Here is a 16,914-nt window from a genome sequence, read left to right as displayed (position 1 = left end):
ACTGTTTGGCCTGCAATGCTACTGGTCTCACAGCAGTCAAGGTATTTTGCTACAGTGATTGTGTTTCATCTTCCATGGCCTGGTCTGTCTGGTGGTGTGTAGAGCCTCATCACAAACTGTTTTGGCTCTGATCTCCCTCCGACAGGATCTCTCAGTAGCCTCATCCTTGAAGCTATTGGTGACCTTTATACTCAAGAGAGGCTTTCCTTAAAATAATCGGATGGGTACCAGTTGAATGACTGGCAGGAAAACCACAAAAACATCTCTTGAATCTACTGAAATTTTTAAAAGCACCTCTATAAGAAATAGCTCAAATTTATAAATCTAAATAAAAACAAGTGAGTTTCCCTTTTTGTTTACATAGTTTGTTCATTTATCCATATATTACTGCATTCAAAATAAATAAACATCTATATTTTTTAATTAGCAACTATAGCAAAATACCCAAAGTGTGACAGACTGCTAACAGGGGAGGAACAAAGCTCACATTTTTTTTTGTGCATTTAGTGCCATATGCTGAACTCTTGAACATATACGTTTTTAAAAAATATATTTTAAAGTGAAGTGATATAAAAATTACAGTAACCTTGGTTGCCTTTGTACTCAAATAAATCATTGGCCTCACCAGAGTTGAGGTTATCCCTCCCTGTGAGAATCAAAGTTCGGAAGTCTGAGACACGGAGGAAAGAACAAGTCATCTTCTTTTTCCTTTTTCAAAGTCAAGTTCGCCAAGGCTTCTTTTTGAAGGCTGGCTGTGCAGGGAGTCGAACCTGGGACCAAGGCTGAGGGGTTAGTAGAGTTGAATCTGCAGCCTCATTCTAAGAGCCTCGCCGAGCTCCCCTAGGAGGTAGTCATCCTCATTGCTGTTTTGAAGTTTCTTAAGCTCCTTCTTCTTGTAGAGAGGGATGCTCGTGATTTCCAGTGTGTAGGTGCCAGGCACTAGCTTCCTCTTGGCTGTGTGCAGGTAGCTGAGTCCATGCCGCTGGTGAATTCGGAAGAAGCCATCTTCATTCCCTTGGGAGATGACATAGCGGATGTGGTTGTTGAGGGGTTCAATGGCGGGCATGAGTTTCAGGATGTGCTCCTTAGAGCCAAAGTCAGAGAGGTTGAACTTCATCTTCATGGGGCTGTCCATGTCCACACTCTCCAGGCTCACTTCTTCATCCTGGAGAAAGAATAGGAAAACAGATGGGATGAGCTCCAAAAGTCAAGTTGGGGATCCTCCTTCTATACTTTTTCCCTCCAGAGGTGCTCCTGGAGAGTCAACAGCATTTCTGATTTGCTGAGAGAAAGGGCAGTGCAGGGAGAGAGTGCTTTTCCTTTTCACAACTGACTTTATTGGGCCTTAATGAGGTCATTCAAGCTAATCCGTGAGGGATGTGGAGATGGCCCTTTAGGCTGGAGGCATGCTTTACATGCAAGAGGTTTGAGTTCAATTCCTGGCTCCACAAGGTTCTAGAAAGAGTGCTGGAGTGATTCCCTGGGAAATAGAGCAGGAGTAGCTCATAAGCGTCTCCGGATGTGATCCAAAAGAACACCCACAAAACTTACAAAATGAGTCTAAAGAGAATATTCCTTATTTTGAGTGTTTCTGTATATCATCCTTATATTTAAATAGAATTCCTGTCTTGAATACAGGCAAGGGGTAAGGAAGGAGGGTGATGTAGGGCATCGGTGGTGGGAACATTGCACTAGTGAAGGGGAGAGTGTTTTTTTTTTTTTAATATAACTAAAACCCAACTATAAAAATGCTTGTAATCATGGTGCTTAAATAAATATACTTATAAAAATAATAAAAAAGAATGCTATTTCAGTTAAGACAGGCAAGTGGAAAGACTTCACTTGGACATCTGCTTAATAAGAATTGGGCCATGGTAGCTTGAAAGTGTGTACAGGATTTCAGACAGAAGCATGTTGAGTGCACCATGGGACAGTGAGCCTGGAATGAAAACCTCAACTCTCACATTTAAGCATCTGTGGGTATCTTGGTCTATCCAAAGCAAACACTGGCCTACTGCTGTTATAAAACAGAACCAGAGACTAGTGAGGTTTCATTTTGGCTAGTGAGGTTTCAATTTATTAGAGGAAAGTTCTGAAGCCCAGGAAACCAAAGCAAGTTGCTTGATTTCACATAGCAAGTAAGTTGCTGACTAGGATTTTTGGTGTTGGAACATCTCTAGACAGCAGATGTGATCTGATGACATAAACTGAATGTGATGGTCATACCAGGCCTTGCTATAGGTATTCGCCTTTCGATCTCTGCAGAAGTAAATATTTTTGTTCTTATTTTATAGGCAAAGAATTAGAAGTAGAAAGAGGTGAAGCAGACACATCCATGTAACACAGAGGTAATCTAGGAGGACCATGGAACATGGTCCATTCAGAGAAAGCTGCATCCCACACTGAACCATAGTGTTCACTGCCCAGTCTGTGAAGAAATGCCGGGGGGGCTTGACGTTTTGTTGATTTGTATAAGTGACACAAATACCAGACTGAGTTAGCATACCTACTGAAGATTAAGATCGGCCTAGTGTACTCTATATTGGACAAACTCAAATTTACTTTGTTTTGGGGCTGAGTATATATCTCAGTGGTGAAACACAAGTCTTGTGTATGTGAGGCTTTGGGTATGACTCCTTTGACCACTCAAACAAAAAAAAAATACTTGTGTTTTTGAAAATGATTTCCAAAAAATCATTGCCCTGTAAACGTTTCTGTGATTCAAAGGTAGAAAGTAATTAAAATACTCAATCTTAAACATCTGTTCATCTAGTCCTTGGGTTCTGTGGGAATAATTTTAATGTACTTGTTTTTACCATATTTGTAAACATGAATTCAACATTAATTTAAGCTAGTTTTTGATTCATAGAAGCTGAAAACTATTCAAAGGTTCACTATTTCGCACCTGAGATTCTCTGAGAATAAAACTATAAAAAGAACACTTGATTACTCACAGCAGAGGGCTTGGAGGACTGGATACTTCTCTTTTGCCTGTTGTCTTTTTTAGGATAGCCATTGATCTTGCACTCATAGCATACTTCTGGGGACAGAGCATTTTCCTCATCGACCTCTGAGTCCAGTGGCGGCAGGTATTGTCCTTTGTTAAATCCCATGCCTGAGACACAGTGGCTATTTGTAATGAGAAACAATGTGCTGTTAGATGGTGTCATTGAATGTGACTATGGTTTTCCATAACAGAGCAAAGGCTTTTCAGAAATATGAAACCAATAATGCTAACTTGAAGCTTATTAATATTAAATAAAAGATGGACTATTTTCTTCTATATATAAAACAAGATTTTCCAAGACTTTGAATAGCTAAGTTCTTTTTAGTGAACCCCAGACAAACCTCATTTTCAGTGCTCGTGGAGTTGACTGAAGAAGTTTGTAAAAGAAAAGCAAAAATGTCCAGAGAGATGGTAACAGAAATTCAATGGCCCCAATATCTGGAAGCCTGAGCTTGCTGCTCACAAAAAAGGCTCTCTGCTTTTATAACTGATATTTCTGAAGACTTATCATGGCTCATAAGATTCTACTGCTTACTCTAAGTAGCCCTGGTCTAGACTAGTCTTTTGTTTTTAGTGTTACTACACCCCCATGTTGAATATGTATCCCCCTCCACCATGTGCTGCATTCAGGTACTGTCTGCCCTGTTGATGGAATACAGAAGGCAGCATATAGCAAATAGGTCTGAACCTCTGACCTCAACTGGAGGAATCAAAATACATTTTGGGTAGATAGTACCACACCATCTACACTTGGAGTGTAGTTGTAAAGCAAGATGAGCAAGGAAGAATGGTAGATTCTTCCTGAGAACTACTACTTACACTTGCCAAAATTCATACAAGCACCCAGAAGGCAGTTTTTGCCATTTGTACCTCACACTCCATGTATCTATGCTAGCAAGTGAGCTTCGTTTTCTATATGGGCCATTCGCAGAGATGCCAACAATGGTGATGGTGCCAAGATGTGAACTCAAGGCCTTTAACTGGCTAAACATGTGTTGTAGCCTTGAATGATGCCCCTAGCAGTTTTAGCTGCAGTTTTAATATTTGCTTCTTGGTGACCTTGAGGTTGTGATGGAACCAACTCATTGAGGGTATTTGCCCAAATTCAGGTCTTTGGATCACCTATGGTCAGCATCTAAAGCTGGGGTCTCAAACTCGTGGCCCATGGGCCACAAACGGCCCTCCGTACAACATTTTGTGGCCCTGCCCTAGAGGAATCTTTTTTGTTTTGTTTTAGTTGTTTGGATCACACCCCCCAATGTTCAAGGCTTACTACTGACTTTGCACTCAAGGATCACCCCGACTTTGCCTTCTGTGGCCCCCAGGTAAATTGAGTTTGAGACCCCTGAAAGTCTGCTGGGTGTCCCTTCCTTCCTCATGCCCTAAGTGCTCTCATCTAAGCTCAGGTTTTTTTTAACACAGGGTTTTTCCTGGTACCAGGGGCCTGTCAGGGAAGAAAAGGCAGTGCTGCCAGTAGGGAGGTGGGAATCTTACCCCTGCCCTACTCTGTAGTAGCCAGGAGGGCAGCCACAAAGGTAGCCCCCTTCTGTGTTGGAGCAGCCATAATTGCACGGATTCTTGGAGGACGAGCACTCGTTCACGTCGTGGCAGGCGCTGGAGAACTGGTCAAAGGAAAAACCTGAGGGACAGGCGCACTTGTAGCTGCCCAGGGTATTGTAGCAGGAGGCAGAGCCGCAGGCGCTGGGGTTGGAGCACTCGTTCTCATCTGCCAGCACAAGGAAAATAAGAGTACTATAAACCACAAAACCTCAATCCATAGAATAAAAAAAAGCAAAACAAAACAAAGCAAAAAATTCATACAGTGAAGGGGGCCTGGTATGATGAGGAGACAATCTCAAAGTGTTGGGGACTGACTTGTTTGAGGCCATTTTGCTGTTCTTTCTGCCATATTCCAGCTTTTCACCTAAAAGCTATTTTGCAGTCTTGCTGTAAGTTTTTGAGCTATAGAGAAAGGAATGTGCAACTGTAGATATAATTAACTCTAGCCCGGAGGAGAGCAACACTGTCCGGTACCGTTATCAGAAACTAGGCCTCACTCCTTAAGACCACATTTTGGAGTGAACTAGGCTATTATCAATAAGTGTATGCTACATTGTCTGTTCAAGATCACTGAGGCAGGCACATCTTGCACCACCTGATAATCAAGCAATTAAAAATGCAGCTTGAAGGACACTAGAGGTTTCCATGGAAACAGCACGTTCATCATAGCTTGAAGGTCATCCAGCCCCCCTAGCCCGCTGCCCACTTCCTTATTTAGAGAATGCCTAACTTTCTTTGTTCCTTGAAACCTGAAATATATTCTTGCCTTGTATGGGCCTTCGCGCCAAAAGTATGACTGACATCACCTTTGTACTGCCCCCTTCTCCTTCACTATATAAGAAGGAACTGTAGCCAATAAAGGTACCCTTGAACAGTGAGACGCTGCCTTGGGTCTTTATTATTAACCTCTTTCAGATTTTTTACAGGTGTGGTTGCTCTTCTACTCAGCAAAATAGGAGTGCGGTTGTCTGAGAAGCCTTTCCAGCTAATTCCTGCTGGCCGGGTCCCCCCTGGGGGGGCTTCAGGACACCGCATTTTGGCGCCCAACGCTGGGCTCGAAGACCACCGCCACACTCCGAACGACTACGGGTCGGCGAGTCCGGAGCTGTTTCGTAAATCGCAGGATATACCCCATCCGGGTAGGCGTTGAAACGAGTTAGCCTTAATCAAATATTTAAACTGCAGTTTTTTCAGTCGTTCTGATCACCGCCCCTGATTGGCTCTTGGGGCTTCGCCCGTTGGCTTCACTTCCATGGGTGTTTTCATTGAGTACTGAACTTAAATTCATTATTGATATTCAGTCTGAGTTGAAAGCCAGACATGTAGAGGTTACCAAAAAAGAATATTTGTAATTTTCTTATGTTTATTCATAATGTATGTCATTGGTTTATTATTACCTGTCCAGAAATTGTTGCGTCCACTTGGGACAAAGTAGGACATGAAATGAGTGATTATTTTGTAAATAATGATGATTCACAGAAGGAAAAAATTATGTTCCAATATTGGAGCCTGTTAAGAGATATCATTGTAACTAAAAATGCCGGAACCGCCAAAGACATCATCAATGCCGTTGAATCTCATGTACAACAAGTCTCCCGTGAGTGTTCCAGGACTCCCTCTCATTCTAATTCTGTCTCTCATCTCCCTTCTCCCTCTGAGAATACTTCCCCTTGTCCTCCCTCCACCACTGACCTTTGTCTCCAAAGTAACTAATGCTCTTAAAGATCTCTCTAATGCTTCTCATTTATATCCCTCCCTTACTTCTGTCCATGCTTCTGCTCTATGCACCCAGACCCCTACAGAAGAGGCCGCTGCACCCTCTGTGCAAAATCCTAAACAGCCCTTCACTTCCCTAGCTTCAGCTCCGTCCCTGTTTCACCACCCTCCCCTCCTTAGCCAGCAATTGCAACAATACAAAGCCTTTAATTGGAAAAGCCTCAAAGAGCCATTTCAAGCCGTAACCTCCTATGGCCCCCAAGCCCCTTTATACGCTCTCCTGCTTAGAATCTAAAAGCTGAACTCTTTGTCTCTTGGGAAGTTAACTTTTTTTTTCCGCTGCAAAGCCCTTGCAGATAGGCAGGAATCCTGATCTCTAAGCTCTTATAGCTGGCCTCGCCTCTTTTCATACCTTAAAGGTACAGCACACACTTTCCAGGTCCCAGCTTGCCAACATGGCTCTTGCTGCCCTCCGTGCCTGGAAGTCGCTCCCCAAAGCCAGTATTCCAGCAGCTCCCCCACACCGGCAACAAACTGTTGCTGCTTTCTCCCTCCCCCCCCCTTTTTCTGACTTGAGTTCCCAACTCACCACAATTACATCCATGGTCTCTCACCTCTCTAACAAACTTGATAATGCTCTTGGCTCAAAAACCAGCGCTACCTTTCCTGTCTTTCTCCCTAATGGAGAAAGTCTTCCCCCGCCTGCTCAGCAGCCTCCACCGCGGAGAACGCTCAGTCCCTAACCATGGCAGATTCCCTCCTCTCACCGCTCCCCCTCTTAAAGCTATAGAAATGAAACTACTTGGCCAAATTAAAAATCTTAAACAAATCTTAAGCCTTCAAAAAACAGGCTGCTTCTCTTAATTCACAGGTTTCTGCCCTTCAGGCGTTTCCCCCCCCCTCCTAAATCTATAGTTGTCTGTCCTCTGCCCACTGAATTCCACGGCCAGGCCCCCCCTCTTGAGAACTCAAAGAGACAAACTAATGAAAGTGAGGCTAAGTGCCATAAAACAGAAACTGCTGCAGTGCCTACAAAAAATTCTAAGGGCACAGTAAGCAGGATAATTACAAAGTATCATCTGCTAAGCCATAAAACCTTGCGATATCTACACTTTGCTGTTAAAACTTCTGAGCCTAATGTACCCTTTACTTTGCTCAAACCAATCCTCAGCCTCCTTCAGCCTCTTTCCTGCCAGCCTTGGAGAACAGCCAGCTCAAGCCCTGACACTCCCACTTTAAGCCTTCCAATTCACCTTGAAATACCCAATCTTTGTTATTCAAAAAAAAAATCTGAAAAGTAGCATCTCTTGCATATTCTCAAATCAATTAATAAAACCATGATTCTCATGGTGCTTTTGCAACCCAGACTCCCCTCTTCGGTTGCCACTCCCTCTAATTCCAATAAATTAGTAATTAATCTTAAAAGATTGCTTTTTTTTTTCTCTATATCATTACACCCTGCTAACTGTAAATAATTTGCCTCTAGCCTTCCTGCTGTTAACTGTGCTAGCCCCTCCCCGAGCTATCAGTGAAAGACTCTGCTTCACCTTGTCAGCCCTACACTTCGTCAAATATGTGTTATTAGGTTTAGTGCATTAAGTGGTGTAAAGTAATTATTAAAACATTAAAAAGCAACAGAAAGATAAGAGCAATAAACTTTTTTTTTTTCATGCCTCTCAGAAAATTTTAAAGCAAGGTCATAATTCTGTCACTTTACAGATAACAAAATATTGGTAAAAGAAAAACTTCTTTGTGTTTTAAAATCCAAACGAACACAAAAGTGTTAAATTTAAATCTTATATTTCTATTAAAAGTTTTATTTTAATTTTTAAAGTATTTACAAAATTATGTGAAAAATAATGTGGTTAGCCTTTTTAAACAATATAGTTAATTTAATGCACAGTGAACACCTAGGTGTGCTTTATAGTACCCTTAGTTTTAACTTTGTGCTACAGCAATGGTTGTTCTTTATTTCTGCATTGAAAGAACTATTATTTTAAGTGCATTCAAAATATCAGCACATTATACAAATCTGTATATTTGTGTCGCAGTAAAAAAAAATAATATAAATGAAAAATATATTATATATAATTTTATAAGTAATATATAAAAGTAACTAAACTTTATAAGCAAATTAACTAGTATTAAATATAATTTTAGTCTTAAGTTCTAAGTGTGTAAATGTATCAGATGTCTTTAACTATATTTTATAATAATCTAAGCATTTAGTTAATTTAGTATATAATATTTTTTACAAATTATTCACTTAAAGTCTTCATAGTAAAAACAGTTGTTTGTTTTTTAAAAAATCAGTTTTTATACCTTTAATAATCATAGTTCATGCTATTGTGTTTAATCATAAAAATTTTAACACTTTATTGCAGCTGTCTTACTGTTCTACTGCAAAACCAATTTAAAGAAAACCTATTCATTTACAGCAAATCATTTCATACTTCCAAGTAGAGACTCCTTCTACAGTGCTCATTAACCATTTTACTTAATGTTTTAAACTTCAAATTAAAATTGTTTTAAAAATGTTTTGTGTTAAATCTAAACCTTAAAATTTATTTTCAGCAAAGTTCCACTCCATCTACATTAAGTACTTCTCAAAACTAAAAAAGTTTTTCTACAAAATTTTTTTTTCTCTTCTTCTCACAAACATGTTAGCTAAATATTTAAAAGCGCTTGTCAATTTTTTATAAATAAGTCTTAAATCAATCCTTTTGTCTGTTTATGTGTCTGTTGTGATGAATGAAAGTGGCCACAAGTGTAAAATGTTGTGTTTAGTGTTGTTTTGTTTTGTCTGTTTATTTGTTATCTCTACATTTTATAATAATACAATTTTTAAAGCCTTATCCATTTTTTTAAATTTCAATTAATTTTTTCAACCTGGTTCAGTCTGGTCAGTTCACAAACTGGCATCTTACAATTAAAAATCATGTGTTAAAAATTATGTATTAAGCTAGCTTTGTCCTTCTAAGAACATGGCGGAAAGTGTGAGGGATGGCAAACCCCAGATTTCTCAATGGCCATCGGGGATAACTTTTCCCTGGAGAATTTCTGGACTTTGCAGTCACCTGGCTTTCCTGCTATGTGTAAGTTCAAGCCTATAGAATATGTATTTATGGCTAAAAAAATAGCATCCAGCTTTAACATAATAACTAGAAGTTTAAGAAAAATCCTTTATATTCAGTTTAAAAATTTTTTTTTAATTAGCAATTGTTAATTATAAATTTTCTTTTATGCCAAAGTCTAACAGAGGTCAAATAGCATTCCCGTGGTATTCAAAAATAACTAGTGTAATGTAAATTGCTAATGTTTTCTGCAAATTCTTAATTTTTATATGAAGTAACCATTTTGCCTTCTGCCAAGCTGTTTTCTTATAAACCTCCTGCTAGACGCCATTCCTGCAAACCTGTTTCTAACTGACTCCACCTTTGACAATGCTGAATTAGACACTCTGCCTAGCTGCCTTGGATGCCCACCGATGCCACCAACAACCTCCATCCTCTCTACCTCCATCCCTTGGCCGGTCTTGCAAGTCGACCTTTGTGCCCTAACCATGGGTGCAAGCCTATACTGGGGCACCTCCAATTTCCGCCTGCCTCAACCTCGTGCTGTTGACCCCGATGACTATTACTCCCCTGCTAGCGGTGGCTGCAACTCTGTTATTCGCCGTGATGTACTACGCCACCCCTTCACCACCTTCTACGTCTGCCCTGGTCACCACCGGCCCCGTTCCAGCGACTATAAGTGTGGCGCTCATAACCAACACTTTTGCGCCTCCTGGGGCTGTGAAACCACCGGAACTGCTTATTGGAAACCCTCTTCCTCCTGGGACTTCATCACCGTTTCACGCCCCCCAACTCCTCCTTTTCTGAACTGTGATGCATCCTCTGCTACCCGTGGTTGGTGTAACCCCCTCATCATCGAATTTACTGCTGCTGGACGTCAGCATCACTGGACTCAACCCGTACAATGGGGACTCAGACTTTACGTTAGGTGTACCGACCCTGGACTTCTTTTTTCCCTCCGTTTACTTAAACAGTTGCCGAATTCTCACCCCCTCGCCGTTGGTCCTAACACCTTTCTTCATCCTCATTCAGGTCCATCACACATGCCTTCTCCTCCTTATCCTCTTCCATCTGCCTCTCCTTCTCTCAGACAGCTCACTATGCCTTCAGGTCCTTCTCCGTCCTCTCAGGTTATTCTCAATCTCATAAATGCTTCTGCTCTTGCCCTTACAGATCCTGCCTATGAAAGATGTTGGCTTTGTTTTTCTCCTCAACCTCCTTTCTATGAAGGTGTTGCAGTGTTTGGCAACCTTTCCTCTACCTCCAACCCCTCTGACCTCCGTTGGAACACACAACCTCAACATGGCATTACAGTCGGTCAAGTCGTAGGCTCTGGCCTCTGCATTAAGCCTAACGACTCCCTGCTTCCTAGCCAATTACTTGACGTGTGCAACGAAACTATTGACATCTACAATTCTTCCTCCTCACAACCCTATCTGTTAGCTCCCAATGGTACTTATTTTGCCTGTGCTTCTGGTCTTACTCCTTTTATCATTCGTTCTTCTTTCCTCCTTTCACATGATTACTGTATTCTCGTTATTCTCATTCCAAAAATCACCATTCACTCAGAACATATCTTTCCCTCTCCTGCCGCCTCACCCTATTCCTATTCTTCTCAATCCCTTTCTCGACAATGCCGTGAGCCCTTCACCTCCATTACACTTGCAGTGCTCCTTGCTGTTGGCGCTACTGGCGCTGGCACTGGTATCTACTCTCTTGTATCCTCTCAATCCAATTTCCGCACTCTTACTCAAGCAGTGGAACAAGACATTAATGAAATCAAAACTAGTCTGCAATTTCTCACAGATACTATTAGTTCCCTTGCTGATGTTGTTCTCCAAAATCGTCGTGCTCTATATTTTGCCCTTATGTAAGAGGGGGGAGTCTGTGTAGCCCTTAAGGAACAATGTTGTATTTTCAAAGATAAACCTGGATTAGTTAGGAATAGCGTTCAACACATTGGTGACGGTATAAAAGATTTTGAAAAACATTTCGATGAAGAACAAGGCTGGTACCAGGGCTGGTTTTTCTCTTCTCCTTGGCTTCACACTATCTTGTCCACTATTTTGGGCCCACTCATTAGCCTCATGCTGCTCCTTTCTCTTAGCCCATGGATTTTCCGCAAAATCACTGCCTTTATTAAGAACCAGGTAGATGAACAGGCAAAAACCTCTATTCAGGTTAACTACCAGCATCTAACCCCGCGTGACTCCTGTGAAAACTTGGCTTTAGTCACCAAGCCGCCTTTCCAGCCACTAAGTTTCCAGGAGATAGAGCGCATAGCTAACAAGCGGAGCTCGCTCCGGCACTTGTGCTCTTGGCTGTGGAGACACCTACGACGGGATTAGCAAGGTCCCAGTTAGGGCACGGCCCAAAAAGGCTACAGCGCATAATTCGGATCCCTGTGCACACCCACGGCGTTTGTAGCCACCTTTTAATTGCGGCTTTGGCCGTGTCCGACCTGGTCAAACCTTGTATGCCTAAGACACGGTTCTTCCACCCGCTCACGACTTTCCTTCTTTTATTAGAAGAGAAAGGGGGAGATGTTGGGGACTGACTTGTTTGAGGCCATTTTGCTGTTCTTTCTGCCATATTCCAGCTTTTCACCTAAAAGCTATTTTGCAGTCTTGCTGTAAGTTTTTGAGCTATAGAGAAAGGAATGTGCAACTGTAGATATAATTAACTCTAGCCCGGAGGAGAGCAACACTGTCCGGTACCGTTATCAGAAACTAGGCCTCACTCCTTAAGACCACATTTTGGAGTGAACTAGGCTATTATCAATAAGTGTATGCTACATTGTCTGTTCAAGATCACTGAGGCAGGCACATCTTGCACCACCTGATAATCAAGCAATTAAAAATGCAGCTTGAAGGACACTAGAGGTTTCCATGGAAACAGCACGTTCATCATAGCTTGAAGGTCATCCAGCCCCCCTAGCCCGCTGCCCACTTCCTTATTTAGAGAATGCCTAACTTTCTTTGTTCCTTGAAACCTGAAATATATTCTTGCCTTGTATGGGCCTTCGCGCCAAAAGTATGACTGACATCACCTTTGTACTGCCCCCTTCTCCTTCACTATATAAGAAGGAACTGTAGCCAATAAAGGTACCCTTGAACAGTGAGACGCTGCCTTGGGTCTTTATTATTAACCTCTTTCAGATTTTTTACAGGTGTGGTTGCTCTTCTACTCAGCAAAATAGGAGTGCGGTTGTCTGAGAAGCCTTTCCAGCTAATTCCTGCTGGCCGGGTCCCCCCTGGGGGGGCTTCAGGACACCGCATCAAAGCATCTATGTTTTTATGAAAAAATAACTCTAGATTTATATTTTTAAAATGTTTACTCTTGATGGCTGACTTGCAAAGCCTATGAAATAAAATTAACCCCCCCCAAATTTCCCCAAATTATAGCTTCTGAACAAATCCTGCCTGCTTTATTCTTTTACATTCTGTTTATTCTGTGTTTCTGAATTCTCCGGCAGCCCTTCAGGACTGAATTTTGCTGTCTACCTGATGAATAACTCCTCTATTCTCTTAACAGAAGGCTACTTCAAAATATCTATTCCTCAGACACCATTCTCAGAGATAAAAAGGAGATTTTTAGTTGCTGGTGGAGGGAGAAATGAAGAATGACTGCTAAAGGGTGTGGGGTTTCTTTTTGGAGTGATTCACAGAGCCTGGAGTTGATCAGAACAGACTAAAATCTACTGAAGCCATTACATTAGAAAGGTCAATTTTGTGTGATATAATTATATCTCAGTTTAAAAAAGGCACCTTACTATCAGTATTCAAATCTATTCTTCCAGCATTTCTCAAGGCTTACAGTGATTCTTCTGAATAGAAATGATTGAAATAAGCATTGCTGAGTTGGATCTGCTGATCCGACAACCTCAGCACCCCTCAGAACCCACAGTTTGCAGACGGTGCCCTCTGTGGTGGCTGAGAATTTGGCCTTAGTGCATATGATTGTTACTGTCAGGAAACTAGGTAACTCCCACCTCAGCTAGCTTATTATCTAGGCAACAGAAAACTTTTCTTTTCAGACAGTCCTCATCCTCTTACAGCTCTTACATTAATAGAGAAACATCACGCAGATTAGAATCTAAAGACTAATAGGTGAATTTTGATAGTTGAATCTAAAATAAGAATTAACAGTTAGTCCTTCCTTCCTTCCTTCCTTCCTTCCTTCCTTCCTTCCTTCCTTCCTTCCTTCCTTCCTTCCTCCCTCCCTCCCTCCCTCCCTCCCTCCCTCCCTCCCTCCCTCCCTCCCTTCCTTCCTTCCTTCCTTCCTTCCCTCTATGCTCAGAAATCGCTCCTGGCAGGCTTGGGGGACTCAAACCATCGTCCTTCTGCATGCAAGGCAAATGCCTTACCTCCATGCTATCTCTCTGGCCCAGACACAAATTTCTTAGCCTTCATCTCACAGAGTGAGGTGTCTATAAATCTTCAGGTTTTATTTTTACAAAAATAAACTTTGTTCAGCAACATTTTCTTTTTTTTGAGGGGGGAATTTATGCTCCAAAGTTTATCTGTCTCTATAATTAAATCTTACATTCACATGCAGAATTTCTCTCCTAAGAAATGTAGCTTAAATTAATATAACTACTTTTATATACTACAGGGCATAGTATTTATATACTTATATTTATATACAGTATTTATATACTACAAATGTAGTACATTTATAAATTATATTAAATTAATGTAACTTAAATTATAGTTGAACAAAATGATCCTGCTATGAATATAGTATTGGATGCAGTAATAAGTAGAGAAATTAGTAGGCAAAAACCAACTGTATAAATTGTTGGGTTTTTTTTTTTTTGGTTTTGGGGCCACACCCAGCGATGCTCTGGGGTTACTCTTGGCTGTCTGCTCAGAAATAGCTCCTGGCAGGCATGGGGGACCATATGGGACACCGGGATTCGAACCAACCACCCTTGGTCCTGGATCGGCTGCTTGCAAGGCAATCACCGCTGTGCTATCTCTCTGGGCCCTGTATAAATTGTTTTTAAACAGTCCACTTATTAGAAAATCTTAAACTATTAGTTTGGAAGCATCATAGTATATTTCATATTTAAATGCTATATATATAACATTTATAACTTTATAGATTTAGATACTATCACTTTTATGACTAATACATAATTTTATTTATTTATTTTTTTAGGATACTCTAAAAATAGGTGTTTCTTGAGATATAATGTGAGCTGACTCAATCCTCAGTTGGTCTATCTTAGGTATTTTGAAAGATTACAGGAGTTACTAAATAATCAATAGATGAATAATTTTTCACAAACATTAATAATACTTATTTCCAATTCAGACTAACTATATTATAGGCAACTACTTGAGAATGTTACCTACATCTGTGCAGTCTATGTACTAGCATATTAAAATTTTTCTATTTAACTAGCTTGGAATTTTTTTGTGTTTTGTTTTTGGGCAATTCTTAGCAGTTCTTAGGGATTTACTACTGGTTCTGATTTAAGGATCATTCCTAGTAGGGTTTGGAAGACTTTATGGGGTGCTAGGGATTTAACAAGGGAAGATTTAACCATGGCAAGCCAAATATAAGGCAGGCACTTTACCTCTTCAGTCCATTTATTTATTTTTTGGTTTGTAATTTCCTTAGGCATTTATATGAATTAGAAGCTTTTACTTTTAGCAGTAATTCTTACAGAGTCATCATTTTTCTTTACTTGGTTCCAGTATTAATTGGTACCAGTATAACATTGCAGGTTTACGGTTCAATATTTCTTATTAGTTGCATTTACTCTATTTTGACCATTGCACTAGCTGAGCAGGATTAATCAATTTGCCACATTTTATTCCCTTAATTTCTTGTCATTACTGGCCTGTGCAATGCCATTCCCATCACCCCTTAATGCCCCAGAGTGTGTACATTTGTAGTGGAGCACTTGAGGCCCAAGGTCAGTGGCCTTCCTTTGAAATTTATATTGATTTTTCCTCTCAATTTAATTAAATTGTCACTCAAGAAATTTCATCTGAGAGGACTACAAAGGTTAAAACAAAATTAATTTGTCTGATGGATTAACTACAGTACAATATTTGAAATACATGATTCCAACTACTCCTGAGAAGCAGAGTCTGTGGGACTCTTGCTCCTTTTCCTACTCAGCTGTAGCAGCAACAAATGCCAGACTTGTTGGATGGCATGTTTAGGAAGCACATTTGCAAGAAGCAAGAAAAGAGACAGGTGCTATCGCATAGTCAGCTGGCTACTCAAGCAGAGAATACTGTTTTTCTTGGGGATCTCTCTTTAAAGGGAGACTTTCTATGATGCTCTTCAATGGAAGAATGGAGCTGAATGTCTATGTACTCTAATTTGCAAACATCTGTCTGAAGCTAGGAACAGAATTGGTTATAACCAGGCCCCACTTCTACCTGACAATATTTTACCTCCTTTATGACAGCTCTAAAAAGGAGGAATATAGAACAATTCTCATTGCACTGATTGAAATAGCTATCATTTTATATGTATTCCTTCAACTCCAAATTTAAAGACACTGAATTATTGAAAGAAAGGTAGTGATATTTATCAAATAACAATTTTTTTGCATTGTCAGAAACTTAAAATTAAATTGAGCATAAAATTTAAAATATGGAAGTGCTAGTTATCTCATTAAGGACTTACAACAGTATTTTTATTAGGAGCATTTCCAAATGTACACAAATGCAGAAACTAGTGTGAAGACACCTTCCTGTACTCATCGAAGACTCTGGATTTTATCTTCCAGGCTTCAAAGGCTCCATGAGACCCCTTGCCCACCCCTTGATTATTGATTCACTTGACTTGAAGACCCTATGGTAACTGTTGTATATGAAAATATTTCCATAAGATTATCTTTGCCTGTTGTCCCACCTTGACATTCCAGGTTGGGGTGCAGTTGAGAGCTGAATAAATAGTTGGGGTGCGAGGTGTTCAGGGTCTTTTGGAGAGTTTGCTGGCTGGCTCCAGGTGTTCTTTACAGCGTGCAGCAGGCTAATAAAGGACTCTCTTCGCCCAACCTTTTACCCCCTTAACCCTCCTGTCTGTGTGGATTATTTGCTGTGGATAAATATTACCAAGATCTCCACCAAAAGGGGATAAAGGGATGGGAATCAGTTTCTCATCTGGGAGCTCTTTGAGAATACACAAATAATCAACAAATGAGTAAATGGGACCCCACAGGTGGGGCAACAGTAATTAGCAAAATAGACATCAAAAGGGACTGGCACTCACCAACACACTGATTCCACTGGTAATGTTGCACATAGCCCTGTGGGCAGCCGCATCTGTAGCCTCCCAGGATGTTCTGGCAGCCATGCTGGCACCTGTGATTTCCATCGCATTCATCTACATCTGCAGAGACAGCCCCAGCATGAGCTCTTTGGCTCTGACCCTCTGCTGGACTTACAATACTCTCACCACACCTGGAGTTACTATTTATCAGGGGAGCACACAAATGAACAAGACCCAATGAAGGACTGTGATTTGTCTAGGACATGCTAGAGGGCTAGTGCAAAGGATGGTTCTGAGGTAGAAGCATCCATTTGCACC

The 16,914-nt window shown here is 40.8% G+C and overlaps 1 protein-coding gene and 1 non-coding gene across 2 annotated transcripts in view; one reads left to right on the top strand and one right to left on the bottom strand.

The window, feature by feature from the left end:
• Positions 1 to 790: 790 nt before the first annotated feature.
• FBN2 (fibrillin 2) overlaps positions 791 to 16,914 on the bottom strand; it is a 287,333-nt gene continuing 271,209 nt past the window's right edge. The window contains exons 62-65 of the mRNA XM_049786704.1: positions 16,597 to 16,716; positions 4,502 to 4,733; positions 2,955 to 3,129; positions 791 to 1,165 (exon numbers count right to left, since the gene is read on the bottom strand). Of these exons, the coding sequence (XP_049642661.1) occupies positions 791 to 1,165; positions 2,955 to 3,129; positions 4,502 to 4,733; positions 16,597 to 16,716 (902 nt within the window). The remainder of the gene's footprint in view (positions 1,166 to 2,954; positions 3,130 to 4,501; positions 4,734 to 16,596; positions 16,717 to 16,914) is intronic.
• Positions 8,179 to 8,308, top strand: LOC126029345 (small nucleolar RNA SNORA22). The gene has a single exon (XR_007502960.1). It is a non-coding gene; the product is annotated as a small nucleolar RNA SNORA22 (small nucleolar RNA).

Source organism: Suncus etruscus, chromosome 14 (genome assembly GCF_024139225.1).
Source record: "Suncus etruscus isolate mSunEtr1 chromosome 14, mSunEtr1.pri.cur, whole genome shotgun sequence".
NCBI lineage: Eukaryota > Metazoa > Chordata > Mammalia > Eulipotyphla > Soricidae > Suncus > Suncus etruscus.
This window is presented reverse-complemented; position numbering and strand designations above follow the sequence as displayed.